We start from the raw sequence: 18,262 nt of genomic DNA, 5'->3' as shown, positions 1-18,262 counted from the left end.
AAACATGTGCTACACTAACACTACAGTAATTATCTAAAAGTAGCGTGTGTGTGTGTGAGTAGAGCGACAAAACTTACGTTGAGCGCCCGCCACAATTATTCATTACCCATGACTTATACTCTTTATCAACAGGCGCGTTGCATTTTGTGTGAATTTGTGCTTGGTTTTGTGTTTTTTATGGCCACATTTTGTCTTTTCCGTCACATTTAACAAGCCCACAGGCTGGCGCTGTTAAAGTTAACCGCTGCTGCTTACAACATAAATTAAAGTTACATATAAATCACATCCATGATATTTTACAATAAATGTGAATTATGCTTTATGTTTAATCTTTAAATTGTGGCTACACATACATACATATGTATATACATATGTATATGTATTCATCTGTATGACTCATTGCAGAAGATTCAATTGTTGGTTATACCAAGACGCAACATAAACTGTAAACTAACAGACAAGTTAACAGTGCTCAACGATCATGCGGCCGGCAACACGTACATGTACACACACACATCCTTGCATGGATAGGTTTGTACGTATATGTATGTGTATATGATAAGATAGTATGTGTGTGTGTTTGACAGGTGCGTTTTGTTTGTGTAATGAGTTTGTTATATTTTTTTTCCGCTCTGACGCATGTGCATACACGAGCATAGAATATGAAGAATACAAAATCAAACACTCACATACACTCACGTACGCCGCTCACTTAATAATGCGGCAACAACAACTACAACTTATTCATCATTATTATCAACAAAATGTCGTTCGCTCTCACATTTACACTCCTGCTTCTGCTGCGGCTCTTTATCTCTTGGTCCGTTTCCCCCCTGCGGAGGGAACACTTAACACGACGGCAGCGTAGCAGCAGTAACAACAATAATTACTAATACAAAATTTGCCGCATTTTTATTTTCACACGCTCACAATAATTACAGCACGTGCAGTATATATAGTGACACATACACAAAAAGAACATCTCATTTATAAAAACTTTGTATTAAAAATAACTGCTATTAACAAGAAATTAAGCAGTTGCCAAAGATATTGCAGTTACTCTCTATTTTTTTTAACGGTTCAAGTTAAAAATCTTAACTGTTTTGAAATTTCAATTTAAAATAATAATCAAATATAATAGAATTGTAATTGAATCTAGAATTTTAACACAACTGTTCTGCTTTAAGCCAGTGAATAAGATTAGTGATCGAGTTCGCTAAATTCAGCTTATGTTCAACTAAGCACCTTTTTATTCAAATGAGCGAATCATATTTATATGTACACAAATATAAATTAAAAAACAATCCGTTTTTCATAAAATATCATATACTTCTGCGTATGCATGAACCGGACCTATAATTTTCTCACAGAGTGTGTAAACAGCAGCAGGAGCACACAAGTGTTTTTTTTTTCTTCCATCGTATCTGTTAACTAAATGACTGCGCTCACGAAACTCGCTGCTCCTCGCTCATTCGCTGACTCGCTGGTTTGTTGTTCGTTTATTCGTGAAGAACTCGTAGTCGTCGCATATTCGACAGATACAGATACTCGACAGAGTGCGTTCGTTCGTTGTTGCTGCTGCTGCTGAGTAGGTTGCTTTTGTGCTCAGTTCGTTTTCGATCGTTTGCCATAGCAGTTGTTTAATTTCTGCTTGTTGTACGCCGCTGTCGCTGCCGTTCGGTGTGTTCGCATACAAGAAGGAAAAAATTTGTTTTTTTGCAACGGTCGGTCGCGCGGCGCGCTGCGGGTGTGCTGTTGCTGCATACACACGTACATGCATACATATATGTATAAATACTAACATACTTATAGATAATTCTGTTGCTGCTGCTGTTGGGGCTGTGTGTGCGTGTTAATTGTTTTTATCGTTGTGACGTTTTTCTGCTTTAAAAAATAATTATTTGTGTGTTCGTTGCTCCAGTTTATGGAAAGTTGAAGGCACGCGTTTTTTAAGCTGTATTATGTGAATTGATGATTGTGATTGAACAATATTGTTTTCCTATTGCATTTCAGTGTAATTTTTAGTGATATTTAGCCGGAGTTGCTTTGCAGTCCTTTGTCTTTCAGCTCAACACCCACACTCACACTCTCGGCTCGGCAATCTTCACATCTAATTGTGTCTGGCAATGCCTTGGTGCAATGATGGCAATGCGCTGAACTGCAGCCGAGTGCTGCCAAGTGATGTAGTCGTTTAAATAAAACTGTGCATGAAGGAAAAAGATTATTTTCCATATTTTAACTGGCGGTGCTCACCTGGAAAATTATATTATTTATAACAAACACACATGTATGCTCATAGTTTAGTTTCCCTCGGCCAAACTCTCTCTGACACACACACTCACACACATATGCTCACACACACAGACAAACTTGAGCCTCGCAGCTGTGTATCTTTTGATTTGAGTTTGAGTCAGCTGGCTTTTCCGCTGCTGTTGCCGCTGTCGACGCTGGCGTCTGCGTTATTATTTCTACTTAACGAGTTTTAAGCATATTCTTAGCTCGCTCACTCACACTATATTGTCACTTAGCGCACTTCTTGCACATTTGTTTATTGTTGCTGCCGTTGCCATTGCCGCTGTTTCTGTTGCTGTCTGTTGGTGTTTGTACACCGGCAACATAAACTGGTTTTTCGAGTTATTTATGACTTTTTTTCTCAAATTTATTTTGCCTGCCTTTTTGGTGCTGTATTCCTATCTCAACATGTGTGTGTGCTCTGCTCTGTAGTCTTCAGACTTTTGACCTGCAAAAACTGTAAAAAAGGCAGAGTCTCGGCAGATCAACTTGCGTTGTGTGAGCAACGACGTGTGGTGCATCATTCTTTCATTCTTTTTATAAACCCTGTGCCCAAAGGGTTAATGGGGCCACTGTCTGTTTGTCCGTATGGGCCCCAACATATTTTGAACCCTAACAACTAAAGAGAAAAACTTTGTATCTAGACTTGTCATATCCATTTGCAATAAATAGGTGCTGCAGCTTTAATTTCGTAATGTTGCGAAAGTTGCAACATCAATATGTAGAACCTTTTGCAGCTTTCCACACATTCATACACACACTCCCCCAACCGATCAACGGATGTAGTGAATTAAAGCATAACTCACTCAAACTCTGTCTCTAAATAACAGCACTGTGCTTAATGCCTAGTTGAGCTTTAATTGACAGCAGCGAAGCCGCGCAAAACAAAAGCAAAGAGTGAGAGAGAAATGCCTTAAACATGTTTAAACATGCGGTTGCTGTATATGTATCTACTTGTATATCTAGTGTTGTTATTGTTGCCGATGTGTAAAATAGAAAGCGCGTTGGCGTTAAATAATCGACGGCTTTTAAATTGTTTTAATTTAACGCAGCAGCAACGCCACAATAATACAAAAAAAAAAAGTGAAGTGCAACAACAGTGGTTAAAAATTGAAAAGCGAAATTTTTATCTCATGCTTAATTTTTTGTTGTTTGCAGCAAGCAAACATACACAACCAACATAAAAGGAAAGGCAAACACAATATAAAGAGTGTGTGGCCTTCAGTGTTCAGTTTAAAAATAAAGAAGTAAAAAAAGTTTATAAGACAACACACATACAGCAGTCTACGTTTCAAGTACAAAGCCCTACAACAAGAAAACGGCTCCAACTGAACGACCAACAACAGCTGCTAACAGTTTGTGAAGCACTGCACATTCCCTGCTGCTTGTTCCCCCACGTAGTCAACAACGCATGAGGAGGTCAAATAGCACTGCTGCTGCACCTTTCATAAAACACCAAGCGCCGCGGAGTTTTCTGGTTAGTAGTTGCCCATTACAAATCATTTGACGAAGAGAGCTATCTGGAAGAGAGAAGTAGAAATGCAAACAGACAGATTGCTGCTGTAATTGTAACAGAGCATTGTTGTTGTTGATTTTAAATTGGCTGCACTTTTCTTACTCTTTCTCAACTAATAACTGTAACAGTGAATGTACGAGTATGCAAACTGTAGTATTTAAACAAATCGACGGGATTTTCAACAATTGCCTTAAGTATATTAAATCGAAGAAACAAAACAGTCAAACATAGAATAATTAAATAAGGCAGCTGAAGCTTAAGCAAATAAAAACGCTTAAAAAACTTTTGTAACTTTGTTGATAAGGCCGATAAATATTCAACCTTCACTCTCAGTTGCCACCTACAAGCAGACATGATTAAAGAAAAATAAAAAAAATAAATTAATTGCAGCTAGTAAAAAATGCACACGACTTTGACCTCAAAAAAAAGCAGAAAAAATCAGACGCAATGTATGAATAAAATGCGACTACTGCCTCAGCCAACGCACGTGATTTTTTTCAATGTCGTGCGGGGCTGTGAAGACTCAGATAAACACCCACCATTCGCTTGCCCACCACCCACAAAAACCGGAAGGAAGGAAACTAGCGTAAAAGTAGTGCAGAGGGTGAACTGCAGAGGGGCTGCTTGCACTAACGAGCCAATAGGTTGACTGTGCAGGAAGAAAACACTCGAAAGCAAATTACCGACAATTTCTCAAACACCGTCCCACAGCATACATACATACATATGTATGTATGCATATATTTGAGGCCCATACAAACAAACATATATACATATGTACATACACAGTACAAAGTAAAAGTGCTATACACAATTGGCTGGGCGGTCGTTTTTTGTTGCTGCAGATACATAGTTGATAGCATTTGACCTCTAAAGCCATTTGCATAGCGTTTAGCTTATGCACGTGTGCGGCGTCATAGCTGCCCTTGCCTCTATGCTTGTGTATGTGTGTGTGTTTGAGTTTGAGTGCAACAATGACTAAACTAATTAAAGCTTCAGAGATAGACGAAGAGACAGACAAATATAGTAGATGATGGGCGCACACCTCAAATACATATTCAATGTTAATCTAACATGCAAAGGTCAATCGGCCATTGAAGCGCCGATAAACACCCCCACTCTCTCATAAATATAGGATGCAGCTGCTGCTGGGCGTTGCCGTCATTGACGGTGTGACGTTTAACAACAGAAAACAAATCCTACCCCATTCTAACCAGTGTTACCAATATAACTTGTTTACAGACAGCTCTGGAGTTTCTGGCTTTTCTACAAAGAATGATACAAAATGTTGTTTGCCTGCAATATGATTTAAAAGGAGATATTAACTCAAACTCTCATAAAACCTAATACATTTGTACACATATTTTGATATTTGAGGTCGCAGAATAAATAATGTTCTTCAAGAAGACCTGTTGGAACAAACTGATTTGTTTAGCTAATTTTAGCTTTATAGCAATTGCTAGTGTTTTTAATTATTGTCAGCACTGACTGAATCTAACGTTGCAGTTTTCGCATTCATAGTTTGTTGCCCATTCTTTTGCTCTGTAGCTTACTTGCTCTCTTGCCGGCGACGCGCCGCTCTCACTTAGCTACTACACTCGTATCTTTGTTTGTGATTACTTTGACGTGCCATTTGTGAGTTTGTCTCGAATCATTAGTATACCCTACACCCATGAATAGTAGTCTAGTAGAAAGTCGAAGTGCATTTTTGGGTATGTAACAGGCGTGTTGTGTGAAAGATCAGCATGAGGACAAAAAAATCATGTCCGTCTGTCCGTATGAGCGTCCAAAACTGTTGAAGTACGGCTAACAAATACAGGCACAGGGTATTCACTAGCCTGGCTGGCGCGACTTTAGCGTTCCACTCGTTTTGTTTGTTCTTCTACGCGCAGTCCGGTGGCTAATCAGCGCCCGCTTATCTCTCCAACTTGTTCACTTGCCTGTGCATTGTGTGTAAGGCCGTGATGACGAGAATAGCGAGAAACAACAATGTAGCACACATGCATGCATGCACACATATACATATTATGTGTATGTGTGTGTGTGCTTATCGCGTTGCTTGTTGCCTTTTCTATCACAAATGCTGATTATGGTGAATAGAGGCTATGGCAGCCGGTGTGTGTACATGCATATGCACATACATATACATACGTATTATGTAAAACTTGTATGATGCTTGGGGTTGTGTTGGTGTGTTTTTGTTTTGTTGTATTGTGCTGTCATCTTACAAGCTATAAAAATGCCTTTGAAATGGATATGGCAATTCAATTAAAATCAAACGAAATGCTCAACGCAACACCAATAACAACAATAACAGCGAAGAAACATCAAGAATGCGCATTTGCTGACATATGTACATATGTATGTATCTATACATGCCATTTTATTTATTTACTTTTTATATGTCGTTTAAAAAGAAGGCAGCTTCTGTTGTTTTTTCAAAATTTTCAAAATGTAAATACTTTGTCACAAAACTTACAGTATGTAAGCCCTTTTATCAGTCAATTGCAATTAAAACTATATACACATAATTCTGTTTTTACACCGAAACAACCGGGTAAAGAAAGACATTGATTATATGCAAAAATGGATAGATAAGGATCCATTTGAAATATATATGCAATTTCAAAATCGTGTAAAAAAGACCGTTTAAAAACAGAATTAGCTGTATATAGTTAAATCAAGCTTAAATCAAAAAAATGTCAAACAATCTAATTTTTAGCCAAATAAAACTGAAAGTAGTGTCCCTGCGAAAACGTTAGTATTATGAATATAGAAGTATTTTGGGTCGAAGTGTTGTATGTACTGTTGTATGTAACTGTATATTTAACGTAATTCTTTAACGTGATTCTTTAATAATTGAAAATAATTTTTTTATTTAAATAATTTTTATTCTATGAATTTTTTTTTTAAGTTTGTAAACTATTTTTAATTTTTATTTAACTTAAGTTATATTTTTTAATATGTATACTTTTTGCTCAGATCTTTCTTAATTTCTTTATACCCTTCAGAAAGCATAGGCCTCGCTGTTAAAGCTTTCCATAAAAATAATAAGTAAGCCATATATGTATGTATCTATGTACATATGTATGCATATCCCATGGTAATATTGTCGAGAATAGTATTTATTGCCAAGTCGTTTTGCATTTTTTTTTGCATTATTGAAATTCAATTGCTTAACGATGAAATTCTCCGTGTATTTCTGTGTTTTTGCGTCCATCTAAAAATAGAAAAGAGGCAATGGAATTTGTTATTCAAAGGAGAGGAGACGGGCATTAAATGTTGAATACGCTATCGGCGCCTTTCTAAACGCGTCATCATACCCAGAAGCCTCTATAATTGTTGTTGTTGCTTGTCGTTGCCGTCGCCGTCGCCCTCGTCTGTCTGCGATTCCCGCCTACATTGGCATGTCTTATCACTAATTTCATTTATCAGAAGCGCTTATTGTGTTTTTCTTGTCTTTTGAGCTTTATGTGATTTCTGTTCTTTTATTTATTTATTTATTCTTAAGCGTCATTTGTTCTATTATGTAATTTGTAAAAAAAAATTCAACTTTTCAAAGGTCGTCTGAAGTTTGTAGATTTATTTTTAAGGTTTCAGAGGCGAGACGCTGATTACTAGATTTCTGCTTTTATTTTATACTATCCAATTAAAAACAAATTGCTAATACACAGATTAGTCATACAAGTGTGTGTGTGTGTGAGAAAGAGAGACTAGGTGTTTGTGGGCAAACTTTTTGACGTGCACACGGTTTTAGAAACATTGCTAAAATTTGTTTTTGCGTTTCACGCTGTGTTTTCCACAAAAATCAATACGTAATGAGGTATGAAATTATGGAAATTAAATTGATTTATCATTTTACAATAACAACAATTTAGCGTACTTTTTCCCTACAGTTGAATTTGTTGTTGTTGTTTTTGAGCAGCTTGACAAATTCTAATTGGGATTTTCCGCTGACCGCTCAACGTCACAACAGTCCAAGCGTCAGTCAATGCCAACAGCAACAACTACAACATCGTTGACAGTACGCCGTACAGTGGATTCAAAGTATGGGAAAGTTGGATGTTGAAGAAATTAACGATGCTGTCTAAGAAATTTGGTTTTCTGTCTTCTTAGATCGTATCAATTATGTTCAGTGAATTAGAAACCACTTTGGTTTTTTTTTTTTAAGTTGTGATAAATTTTCTAATCTTTAACTCTTTTTCAATAAGTGTACTATAGTGTGTGAAAAATGTAATTGAAGTGTGAAACAAACACCATTGATCATGACGTAGTTACATTTTTAAATGAATTTTTTACCCTTAACTATAAAATTGGAGGCGACATTTGCGAAATCCAGGGAATATCAGCAATAGATTCTTGTTTTGTTTTAAATATATTACGAAGATAATTTCGTGTTTAAAAACATTTTTCAAATATAATTAGCACCGGAAACACTCACTTTTTTACCTTTTTTTAAATTTATTATTTATTAATTTATTATTTTTTATTAATGAATAATTAATATTTATTATTATACTTAATTTATTATTATTTTTCATTTATTTTTATTTTTGAAATGAAATGAAATATTTTTAGGTTATTATTTATTTATATCAAATTTTTTTCTTCACACTGTTCATAGGTGAAGCGATTTTAGTCGCCATGTCGAAACCGGCAAATTTTTGAAAGGCAGTTACAGTTATAATGTGTGTACATAAGTACGTTTGTATGTATGTAATTATGTTTGTTGTTCATTTGCGGTTGATTTATTTATCAGAGCCTCCACGCCACAAATACACACACACACACACATAGAGAGACACATACATACATGCATACATAGAAATACTCGCACATGTGAGGTGAAATCAACCACCTTGTGGATAATTTTATTTATAGCCTGCTTAGTTTTTTCCTTATTAATATTTTTTTGTGGCCTAGCTTTATTTTTAATTATTGATTTTGCCTTCGACCATGTGGCGGCAGTGTAAATACACACATGCATACATTAATATACATACATATATGCTGGTACATATGTATATGTATGTTTGTATATTTACTTACAAATGTGCAAGAAAATTGTATTCTGCTAATTAAGCTAGCATTAGGTGTAAAATGTTTATATATTCATAATAGTGTGTGTTACTGGTTGAAAGAAAAAAAGAAACAGAAATTACTTCGCAAGTGTTGTAAAATGTCTTCGGTTGGACGAAAACTGTTATGAGTCAGGGACCAGGCGAGGACAACTGAAGATAAACCGGTCGATCGATGCATTAATACAACAGTAGACAATGGAACAATTTATGATTTTTGTATACACAAATAAAATCAAACAATATCTGCTTATACATATGTCTGTTCGACATGGCGCCTTCTTCACACTCTCCCGCAAAAGATTAGTGTGTCCGTATTAAGAAATGATATTCGAAAAACGTATCTATATGTACATATGTATCGGCTAACCAACAGGTTACATATTTTTTTAGTTTATTTCGAAAGGAACAGAACAACTCTGAAGATATGTTAATATTCTAAGGGAAACAAACACTTTAAAAAACTTATACAGTAAGCTTTTACTCTTAATACTGTATAGAATGGAACTATGTAAGTTCCTTAATTCGATTGTTTGATCATTTTCCAATACAGCATTTTCCTCATATAATGGTATAACAAAAAAAACTAGTATTTATCAGGAGATTCTCATAAACTCTCGTTCAGATGAATATGATGTTTTCGTGAAAATAGTAAATAATTCCATGGTGGTTTTTAAGCACACACAGCTGTGCCAGCCCCCAATAGTTTCTTTTTTCTTTTCACATTTAATTCATAAAATTGTCTGCCATTTGAGAGGATGGCGATGGCGGCGTTAACCACAACAACAACAACCATAAAAGTGGATCGTAACCCGTTCCACAGCAGGTTCCGCTGCCATCGGCCAAAAGGCGTAGAAAGCGGCAATCGACTATCGTGGTCGTGTTGGTGTGTGGGGATGGAGAGGGAAGAGGGGAAAGACCGGCAGAGGGACAAAGAGACATACAACGAACAAGCCGAATGATCGATCGATCGACTGAAAACGAGCAGAAAACGTTGAACCAGTTTGGCCGCAGGATATTAAGCCATAAAACAAACAGCAGCAGCAAACTTACCTGCTGCTGTTCTTGTTGTTGTTGTGCCTGCCAGAGTAGTGTTGTGAAGCGTTGTAAGCTAGATGTATGGGGGAGAACTTGTTTGCCACTCATTGCTTGCTTGCTGCCAACTTTTTCCATTAAAAACGTTTACAACTGTGTCTGTGTATGTATGTATGTATATATTCGTGTTATTGCTTTAATTGTTATCATCTTACTGTGCATTTACAGCAGCGCTTAACGGTACATTATTTCTTTATAAAGTATGTGTGTGCTGAGTTTTCTGCACAGCAACCCAAACAACTTTTGTGCTTAGAGATAGATAAGCTCTTTGCCTTTTCCATTTACCATTTACTGCCAAATAATTGGCAACTGCTAGAAATTTATGACAACAACAGCAACAACTGAATAACTAAATCGCCTTAATGTGTATTAACTGTGTTTATTTATTTATTTTCTTTGTATGCTGTTATCAATTTCCTGTTGAAACTATTTTGGTGGGCAGCACTGTTCCTCTACTTCACTTCACTCCACTCTACTCTACTCCACTGTATTCATTTCGCTTCGATTTTATTCTGACATTTTGTCAAGTATTAGGTAAACGTATCGCAAACTTATTAGCACATTGATTAACTTAATTCAATTATCAAAATCGTCTATGTACGTCATCTACAGTTCGTTCCTATACCAGGTTCCTATCTCAAGTCACCAAATCACGTACTGTATGTACGTACATACTATGAATTTGTATATTTCGATTGTAATTGTTGTTGCTGTTTTCAAAATTTGACGAAGAAGCTTCTTAGTGTTAACGTCATATCTGATTCTGATGCTTTCAATTTCTATTTATTGTGTGCTGATATCTCTTTTGGTTGATTTCCGATCACATCAAATATATTGCCAAAAAGTTCATTCGCTATTTCGTATTGGCACTTTAAATTAAAGCTTTCTTCAAATGTAGATTAATTTAATTGACAGTCTTCACATATACTTACTTAACGTATATACATATGTATCGGCATTCTACAAGTTAATACGAAGTGATGTTTCATTTTATCGGCCTCCAGAAAACACTGAGACAACTCTTATCCATCAAATTTAAGTTCATGTTCTATAACGAAGTAATGACAATATTGAATAATACATCTGAATATAAAGGAGAACTGTATCGCAAACGGGTTGGTCACAGAGGGAACAACTGCATATTCCTTCTGATGGAAAGAAGAAAGAAATCGCTAGTTTTCTTTAGGCTTCTGGGAGAAGACAGATAATGTGTACGAGCAAGGGTGGCATAGTCTTCCTTAAATAGCAATAAGAACCACAGCACTTTTAAAACTAAAAAGGTTTATGCTCTACACTGTCGTGGGGGTACTTTAGGTCACTGTTGGGTGGATTGACACACCGCCAGACTTGTCATCCCTATCAATATTTTCCGCAGAAGCTGCAGAGATAGGGAAGCGTAATTATTCTTAGCAAAGTCAGGTTCTTAGCTTTTGGCAAGTCTGTCTAAAAGGTCTCGCAGGGAACACTGAAGATTGTCAAATTAGCTAAAGTTCATTCCTAGTTTCGGGTGGTTGTCGATTTCGTTATTTGTTGACGCTCGGTTGGTAACAATATTGTAAAAATACGTATAACTATGTAGGCCTAGATGTTGATACACAAAAACATTTTGGCTGTCGATATAGAGGTGTAAACCCTGCCAATTCAATATTCTCCATTTATTTTTTAATGGGTTGAACATAGCTGCCTAGCATCGACGAGGACGCTGCGAATACTAAAAAGTTTACTGATTCTCCATGAGTATTTGGGATTAGATTGTTACAGTTAGCATAAGAACCAACTAAGATACTCTTGACATTATAAATTAAATGTGAAATTTTAATCAGAGGACGTAAAAAGTGAACTTTAGGTAAGATGGGAACAGGTGATTCGATGAAACTATTGTTCCATCGACTGGGAACATTAAAACTATCTCTTGTATGTTGAAAATCATTAGCTTATCAAAAATGTTTGACATATTTATAGCCTGTACCCTTTGGCTATACTAGTTTTGTGCGAATGTATGTTACAGGCAGAAGGAGGCGTGGCAGACCCCACAAAGTATATATATTCTTGATCAGGATGACAAGGCGAGTCGATATAGCCGTGTCCGTCTGTCCATCCGTCCGTCCATCTGTATGAGCGCAAGGATCTCAGGAAGTACAAGAGCAAGAATAACCAAACTCGGTATCCAGATTCTGCTAAGTGCGAGAAAGGACGAGTTTGTGTTTTTTTTTCTGATGCACCCCCCCACTCCCCCGCAATTCGCGTTTTTCCCATAATTACCGTAACTCCCGTATTTCTTGGAATTTTGTACTGACATTTGCAAATACATCCATACATATAGTAATTACGTGTCTGTGATATGATAGGTTAATAAACATAATCTCTGCCCAAGCTCTGCCGGCAAAGGTTGCTGCTTTGACTTATTTTTTTTTACTGCATACAAGCACGCATAGACACGATTGTGATGTAAATCTATGCTGTTGAAATTGTACATAAACTCTTATGTCTGTATGCACGTGTTAAATATTTTATAATTAATTTAATTAATTAATTATTATTATTATTATTTTTTTGAGTAGTGCTACAGGGTATTTAAGAATTGAGCCCGCTCGACCTTAGCATTCTTTTCTTGATTCTATTAACTAGTTGATATGACCTCTGACCTGAATCACTTTATAAAAGTAAATTTGAACTTCTTTTAGAGTAATAGAGTGCTAAAAAGTTAGATGTAAATAGTTGATATAGTATTTAAATTATGATACTGCAGTTATTCCCATTACCAGCAGTGCCTGCCCCTCCCTTCCTGCCCCCATCTCTTATTAAGCTGGGTCAGGGTAACATTTGCAGTCTGCTGCGGTATTTTTGCAGCTGCAACTTCAGAGCCCTCATATAGCACACTTTGTTGTTGTTTTTTGTTGCTTTTGTTTTACCTCACACGAACGACGACGACGTCGTCGTCATGCCTCTGAAGTGGGACTTCACATTGCCTTGCGTTGAAGCGTGACGCTGGCAATGTTGCAACTACTTACTACTTAGTTGGCTAGTCTGTGGCCCGACATTGAACTGAATTGGAGTAGCTAGTGAGCATTATTTCGTGAATTCATTCGTCACTCCCACCTCTCTCTGTCATAATCGAATTGCCAGTCTATAATATTGAAGGAACACAATAGCATTTGTTTAACTCCAAACCACACACTTTTTATGATGTTATTATATTTTATTTTTGTTTTTTTGCACACTTCATCAAATGTCGTGGCGAGCTGAGGGCCCAACTCAGTGAATGAGTGAGTCACCCACTTGAACGTTCCGCTCGAGCAACAACCCATAGACGTCTGTCTCATATATGTATACTATAGTATTATATAGTATAGTAGTCAGAAAGTCGAGTCGGTCGGCAATTCTTGGCTTGCCTTTGTTCCGCAGAGTTGGTGTGACTGTTGCCTGTTTAAGAATGCATAAAATAAATACAAGCTAACTAACTTTTGTGTCATTGTCCTTTGGCGTTATTGGCGTGTTATTGTTGTTGTTGTTGCCTTTCCTAGGCCGTAAGTTGTTAACTGCTGCTGGTTGACTGTTTTTAGAAAAAATGCCATGTGTGTTGCGCTATTTTTGTGACGCTTCATATACCACTGAGTGGGGAGGAACTTATGGTTGTTGCCCAGGAATTTATCTACGAAAAGTTTATTGGCCTTTGTGCCCAAGAACCCTTAAATAAAATATGGCAAATATGTAAAACGTTTCCTGGAGTGCGGAATTGGATTAGGATCAAACAAATTGGAAAAAATACCGTTAGCATGAGACCCAACTAAGGTACTCTTGACATTATAAATTAAATGTGAAATTAGAGGACGTATGGAAAAAAGTGATCTTTAGGTAAGATGTTGGTCAAAAGAGAACGAATCTCAGTAAAGAACTAATTAAAGTTGTAAAACTATAGCTGTACTTAGGGGACCATCAATAGTGTTGAATCTGTAAAGCTTTAAAGGAAAAATTTCCAAACGGAATTAAATTTACTATATTGATAGTACTTACTATATATCTCGATCGTTCAATTAGGAACTATCGATAATCGATATACCTTTAATGTTAAGAAAAAATTGTTATTACGGATATAATATAATATAAAAATAGAACCGTGTAGGGTGCTGTGAAAAGTGCATTTTGCAGGAAAAAAGTATGAATGTAAAGTCCAAGGGAATTGGATATTAGATAATTGAGATAATCGTATGATTAGGCTATAAAATATGTATTAAGAGAAATCAAAACTATTAAATTTTCTAGATTTTAAAGTTAGACTGCCGAGTATTTTGAGCTGTGAAAGATGTAGCATAGATAAGTTTTAGCGAATTCTTATAATTTTTAAGAATTATTAACTCAAACCTATTTCAAAATGAAACATCGAAGTCTTTCTGTTTTAAATAATTTTTCTCTAATATAGTTGATTAACATTTGGGACTCCTTCTAAAGTATTTTGTTACAATTACTTAAAAAACTCAACACTTTCTAAACAACAATAAATCCTTTGTTTTTGAAAACTCCCAAGGAAAATGGACAAATAGTTTTGATCAAGGCAACCCTCGCCCTCAAAATTCCTTTTTCTCCAAAATGGAAAATACAATTTCCGCTCCGGGGTAAACAAATCAACAAGCCAGTCATACAAAACAAACCGGTCATCAAAATGGAATAATTCTTAAGATTTTAAATAAAATGCAAACCTAGTTTACGAAGGGATACGTTTTGCAATGCCGCTTCTCAGAGCCAACGGCGTGCCAGGGGCTCTCCAGTCTGTGATTCTCGATCAGAGAGATATGTGAAAAAACTCAGTATACAATACTTTTTCTGGCTTTCAAAATTGAATGTTGCATAAAAATACTTTTTATAACAAATAGAAATGGGCAAGAGAGCACGTTACAGAAGAACAGAGTGCGTTGAACATTTCCAATACAACCATATATTCAAGTTTACAGTCTATCCCTTTTATTGTTCCATACCTTATCGTATATTATTTTATTAGTTTAGTTAAAAATTCGTTTTTATTGTGAGGCCACAGTTCGTTGAACAAGTTAAAAACCTATTTCAGGTTGTTGCACATTCCACACATACAAGTAGTACTATCTATATACATACTATATGCAATGAAACAACTAATCGAATCACCAATTTCCCTCTCATTCCTTCTCGTTTCAGTGGCGGTGGTCCGCAAACGACAACTGCCGGTCCATCAGCTGGTAATGTGGCAAATGCTGCAGCGCTTGCCGGTGGTAAAAGTTCAAGCAATAATATGTATTCCACCCGCCAATCTGTAAGCACCACAACCGGTGTACTTATGGTCGGACCAAATTTTCGTGTCGGTAAAAAAATTGGCTGTGGTAATTTTGGCGAATTGCGTTTAGGTAAGTAATCACTACAAGTTAACCATTGCAGGATTAATCGACACGAATCTCTACACTGTGATTTGATATTGGGATAAAATGTGTTTTAAGCTATTTCGCAGAGATAATTTCCGATTTATAAAGCATACCATGTGGTAATATAAAGACTTCTTAATGTGCCTTCTTGTACTGCTTTTATGACAATTTTGGACTAGTGAGAGCATTATACAAACTTATCCCGGGAATAAGATTTTCAGGGGTTACATAAAATATTTTATTCCCTATATGAGAAGAAAGATATCAATGTGTAGAGGGTACACAGAAGTCAGAGTAATGGAATTTTCAAAACTTAAAAGTCATTTCATTTTCCACTACTCAATTGTTAACTTTTAAACCCGCAGAAACTCTAATGTGCAACTAGAAAATACAAATTTCACGAGGTTTCTATTATCCATTGAAAAGATTGTGAAGATATGGTTTATTGTTTTCCATTAAATGTCAGACAGGCTATTTGTGTAGAATCGAAATTTGATTAGGCATTCCACTAGTATACTACAAACTACTTTTGGAACCCAATGGAAATGGGAAATTTTGACAATTTCTATTCCACACATTTGAATCGAATGCGGAAACGGGAAAGCCCTCAGAAATATTGGAAAGGAATGCAAAAATATACGAAAGGTTCTATATTTTTCTTTAGTAAGTTACAATTCAAAAAATAAATATAGAAACAGATTGGAAACCTGATAAGCAAGTGCTGTAGTCGTAGAATATGTTCCCATTTCCGAATTTGATCCATTTGGCTTTAAATGTGTTGAATTCCGAAAAGAGTTGTTCTTTGAATTGAATTTGTCTTCACTGGTGATTTTGATGTTCACTTCTAAAGCTCAATAGGTTTGTGATCACATTGCAATTACGATTCCGCACAATTCAGTTGATTTTCAATAGGCGGCGGAAAACCTTTTTGGAAAGGAATACACCTAATTCTGTTTTTACACGGTAGATTGGTTCCAGAAAAAGTCGTGTAAAAGAAAACCGTGTAAGAAAAGACATTGACTATATTTTCAAAAAAAAACAGTAAAAACAGAATTAGGTGTATATGTATGTAGTATATAGAATTTCTTAATGAAATACCTTTAAAAAAGTATAAATATGTTTGCGATATAGTAAGGAATCATTATATGTGATATCAAGATTTTGAAAAATGCATCTTAATGCGTTAAGTCATATAAGTATGAGGGCAGTGGGTCAAGTTTTGTCCGTTTATATCAGTCACTATCAGCCATCTCCTCTTGCATATCATTAGCCATTTATTTTTGACAACATTTATATGTTCTGCCCTCTCTCTCTCTCTTTCTCTCTCCAAGTCCACCCTTTCACTCCTCCACCCCCTTTCTCCGACTGTCTGTCGACAAGCGTTTGTGTTGCCAACGCCAAAATAGCTGTAAATACGTCGTAAATTATGTTTATGACTCAAAGCCAAGTTTATTTTTTTCTGCTCATTCTCTGCTTGCTTGTTGGCATGTAAGCGACTGCGTCGACGACGACGTCGGCGTCACTGCAACAACCAAGCCAACAGCGCAGTGTGTATTTTTGGTAGCCATTTGCGTATTGCTTCCTTTTAGTGTGCATTCCTTTTCATGCTGCCAACAACAACAGCACCAACAACAACGACAACAGCAAGCAGACCGCAATGAGAACTTTTTTTCTTACAATACATACAACAACAACATCGTCGACGACAACAACAAAATGCCATTCCATTCCGCCATCTGTTTTGTTCAAGTCGCCACTTTTGCTTTGTTTGCTAAATGCGCTTTTATAAACCTTTTTTATATATGTATATAGTACATATATACAAGTACATACATACATACATATGTATACTATATGTACATGTATGTATATTTGTTGTATTTTTCTTTAGCTGCTTCGCCCTTTTTCAGTTTTCTCACTTCCTTTGTGTGCTCCCCTCTCTTATAATTTGCATATGCTTTGCTTGTTGCTGTTGTTGTTATTTTTGTTGGAGCTATTGTGCAAAATTCCTTGTGTACAAATTCTTATTGTCATGTGCTCGCTGTTGCCAACAGGTAGCTGCACAGTGCTGCTAAAACTGTTTACAGCAGCGGCTTCACACATACAAGTACAGCATATACATGCAAACAATAATCCAAGCACGTTTACAGCGGTTCTGAAAAGTAAATGAACTTTTGTGGTGGGCTTAAACAAAATTAAAAATAGACAAAAATAAAAACGCTCTTTAATTGCTGTATTGTTATTGTAGTAGTAGTAGTGGTTGTTGTTGTTCTTAATGAAACATTACTTGGTAGGAAGAGTCGTTGTTGCAACTCATTGACAGACAGTTGCGAAATTTTTTATGTTTTGCAAGTCGAGTGTGTGAGTGGGGTTCGAGTGTTGAAGACCCCCTTCTGCTGCTATACGTTGATCTTGGAAAGCAAAACCTTACTTCGTCTTTAGTTTCTTCTACGTCCGAGTTCTTAAGTTTTTGTTGTTGTTGGGTTGATGGCCGGTACGAAGTGCGTCTGAACGGTGAAATTTTAGAAACGGAACCGTCAAAGTTACAATTGCACGTAATTAGCTGAGACAGTATCGGGGCCAAAAAGGTTATTCACAATTTTAGCCGCCTTAGTTGCATTATCTGACTTATCAGGAATTGATAGAGGACATCTGATTAGAGGGAAATACCGCATTTTATTAAAGTTGACTGATAAAAAAAAATTGACTTTTTTTCCTACCATTTTGCAGTCTAATAGAAAAGTGGCTAGATTGTAATTTCGAAACCACTGTGCATTTCGTTTCGCACACATTGCTTGCCGATTTGCCGATCGTGTCCAATTGATTAAGCCGCGCTTTGTCTTGGGGGGTTTTCTTTGTTTGTGGCTCAGAGCGCAGAGCTCGAAGGTGCT

General features: G+C 36.3%; 1 protein-coding gene across 6 annotated transcripts in view; it reads left to right on the top strand.

Annotated features, from left to right (window-relative positions):
• Nucleotides 1-1,660: 1,660 nt before the first annotated feature.
• Nucleotides 1,661-18,262, top strand: part of LOC115623692 (casein kinase I) — a 32,654-nt gene continuing 16,052 nt past the window's right edge. Inside the window, exons 1-3 of one of the 6 annotated variants that reach the window (XM_030518166.1) lie at nucleotides 1,661-1,770; nucleotides 3,451-3,769; nucleotides 15,151-15,356. In XM_030518166.1, coding sequence (XP_030374026.1) covers nucleotides 15,245-15,356 — 112 coding nt within the window. In that variant the 5' untranslated portion in view covers nucleotides 1,661-1,770; nucleotides 3,451-3,769; nucleotides 15,151-15,244. Of the gene's footprint in view, nucleotides 1,771-3,450; nucleotides 3,770-14,691; nucleotides 14,887-15,150; nucleotides 15,357-18,262 lie in introns of those variants that run through there. The other 5 variants (XM_030518164.1, XM_030518165.1, XM_030518167.1 and 2 more) reach the window with 5 other exon arrangements.

This window comes from Scaptodrosophila lebanonensis, unplaced genomic scaffold (assembly GCF_003285725.1).
Source record: "Scaptodrosophila lebanonensis strain 11010-0011.00,11010-0021.00 unplaced genomic scaffold, SlebRS2 tig00000053-arrow-pilon, whole genome shotgun sequence".
NCBI classification, from domain to species: Eukaryota; Metazoa; Arthropoda; class Insecta; order Diptera; family Drosophilidae; genus Scaptodrosophila; species Scaptodrosophila lebanonensis.
This window is presented reverse-complemented; position numbering and strand designations above follow the sequence as displayed.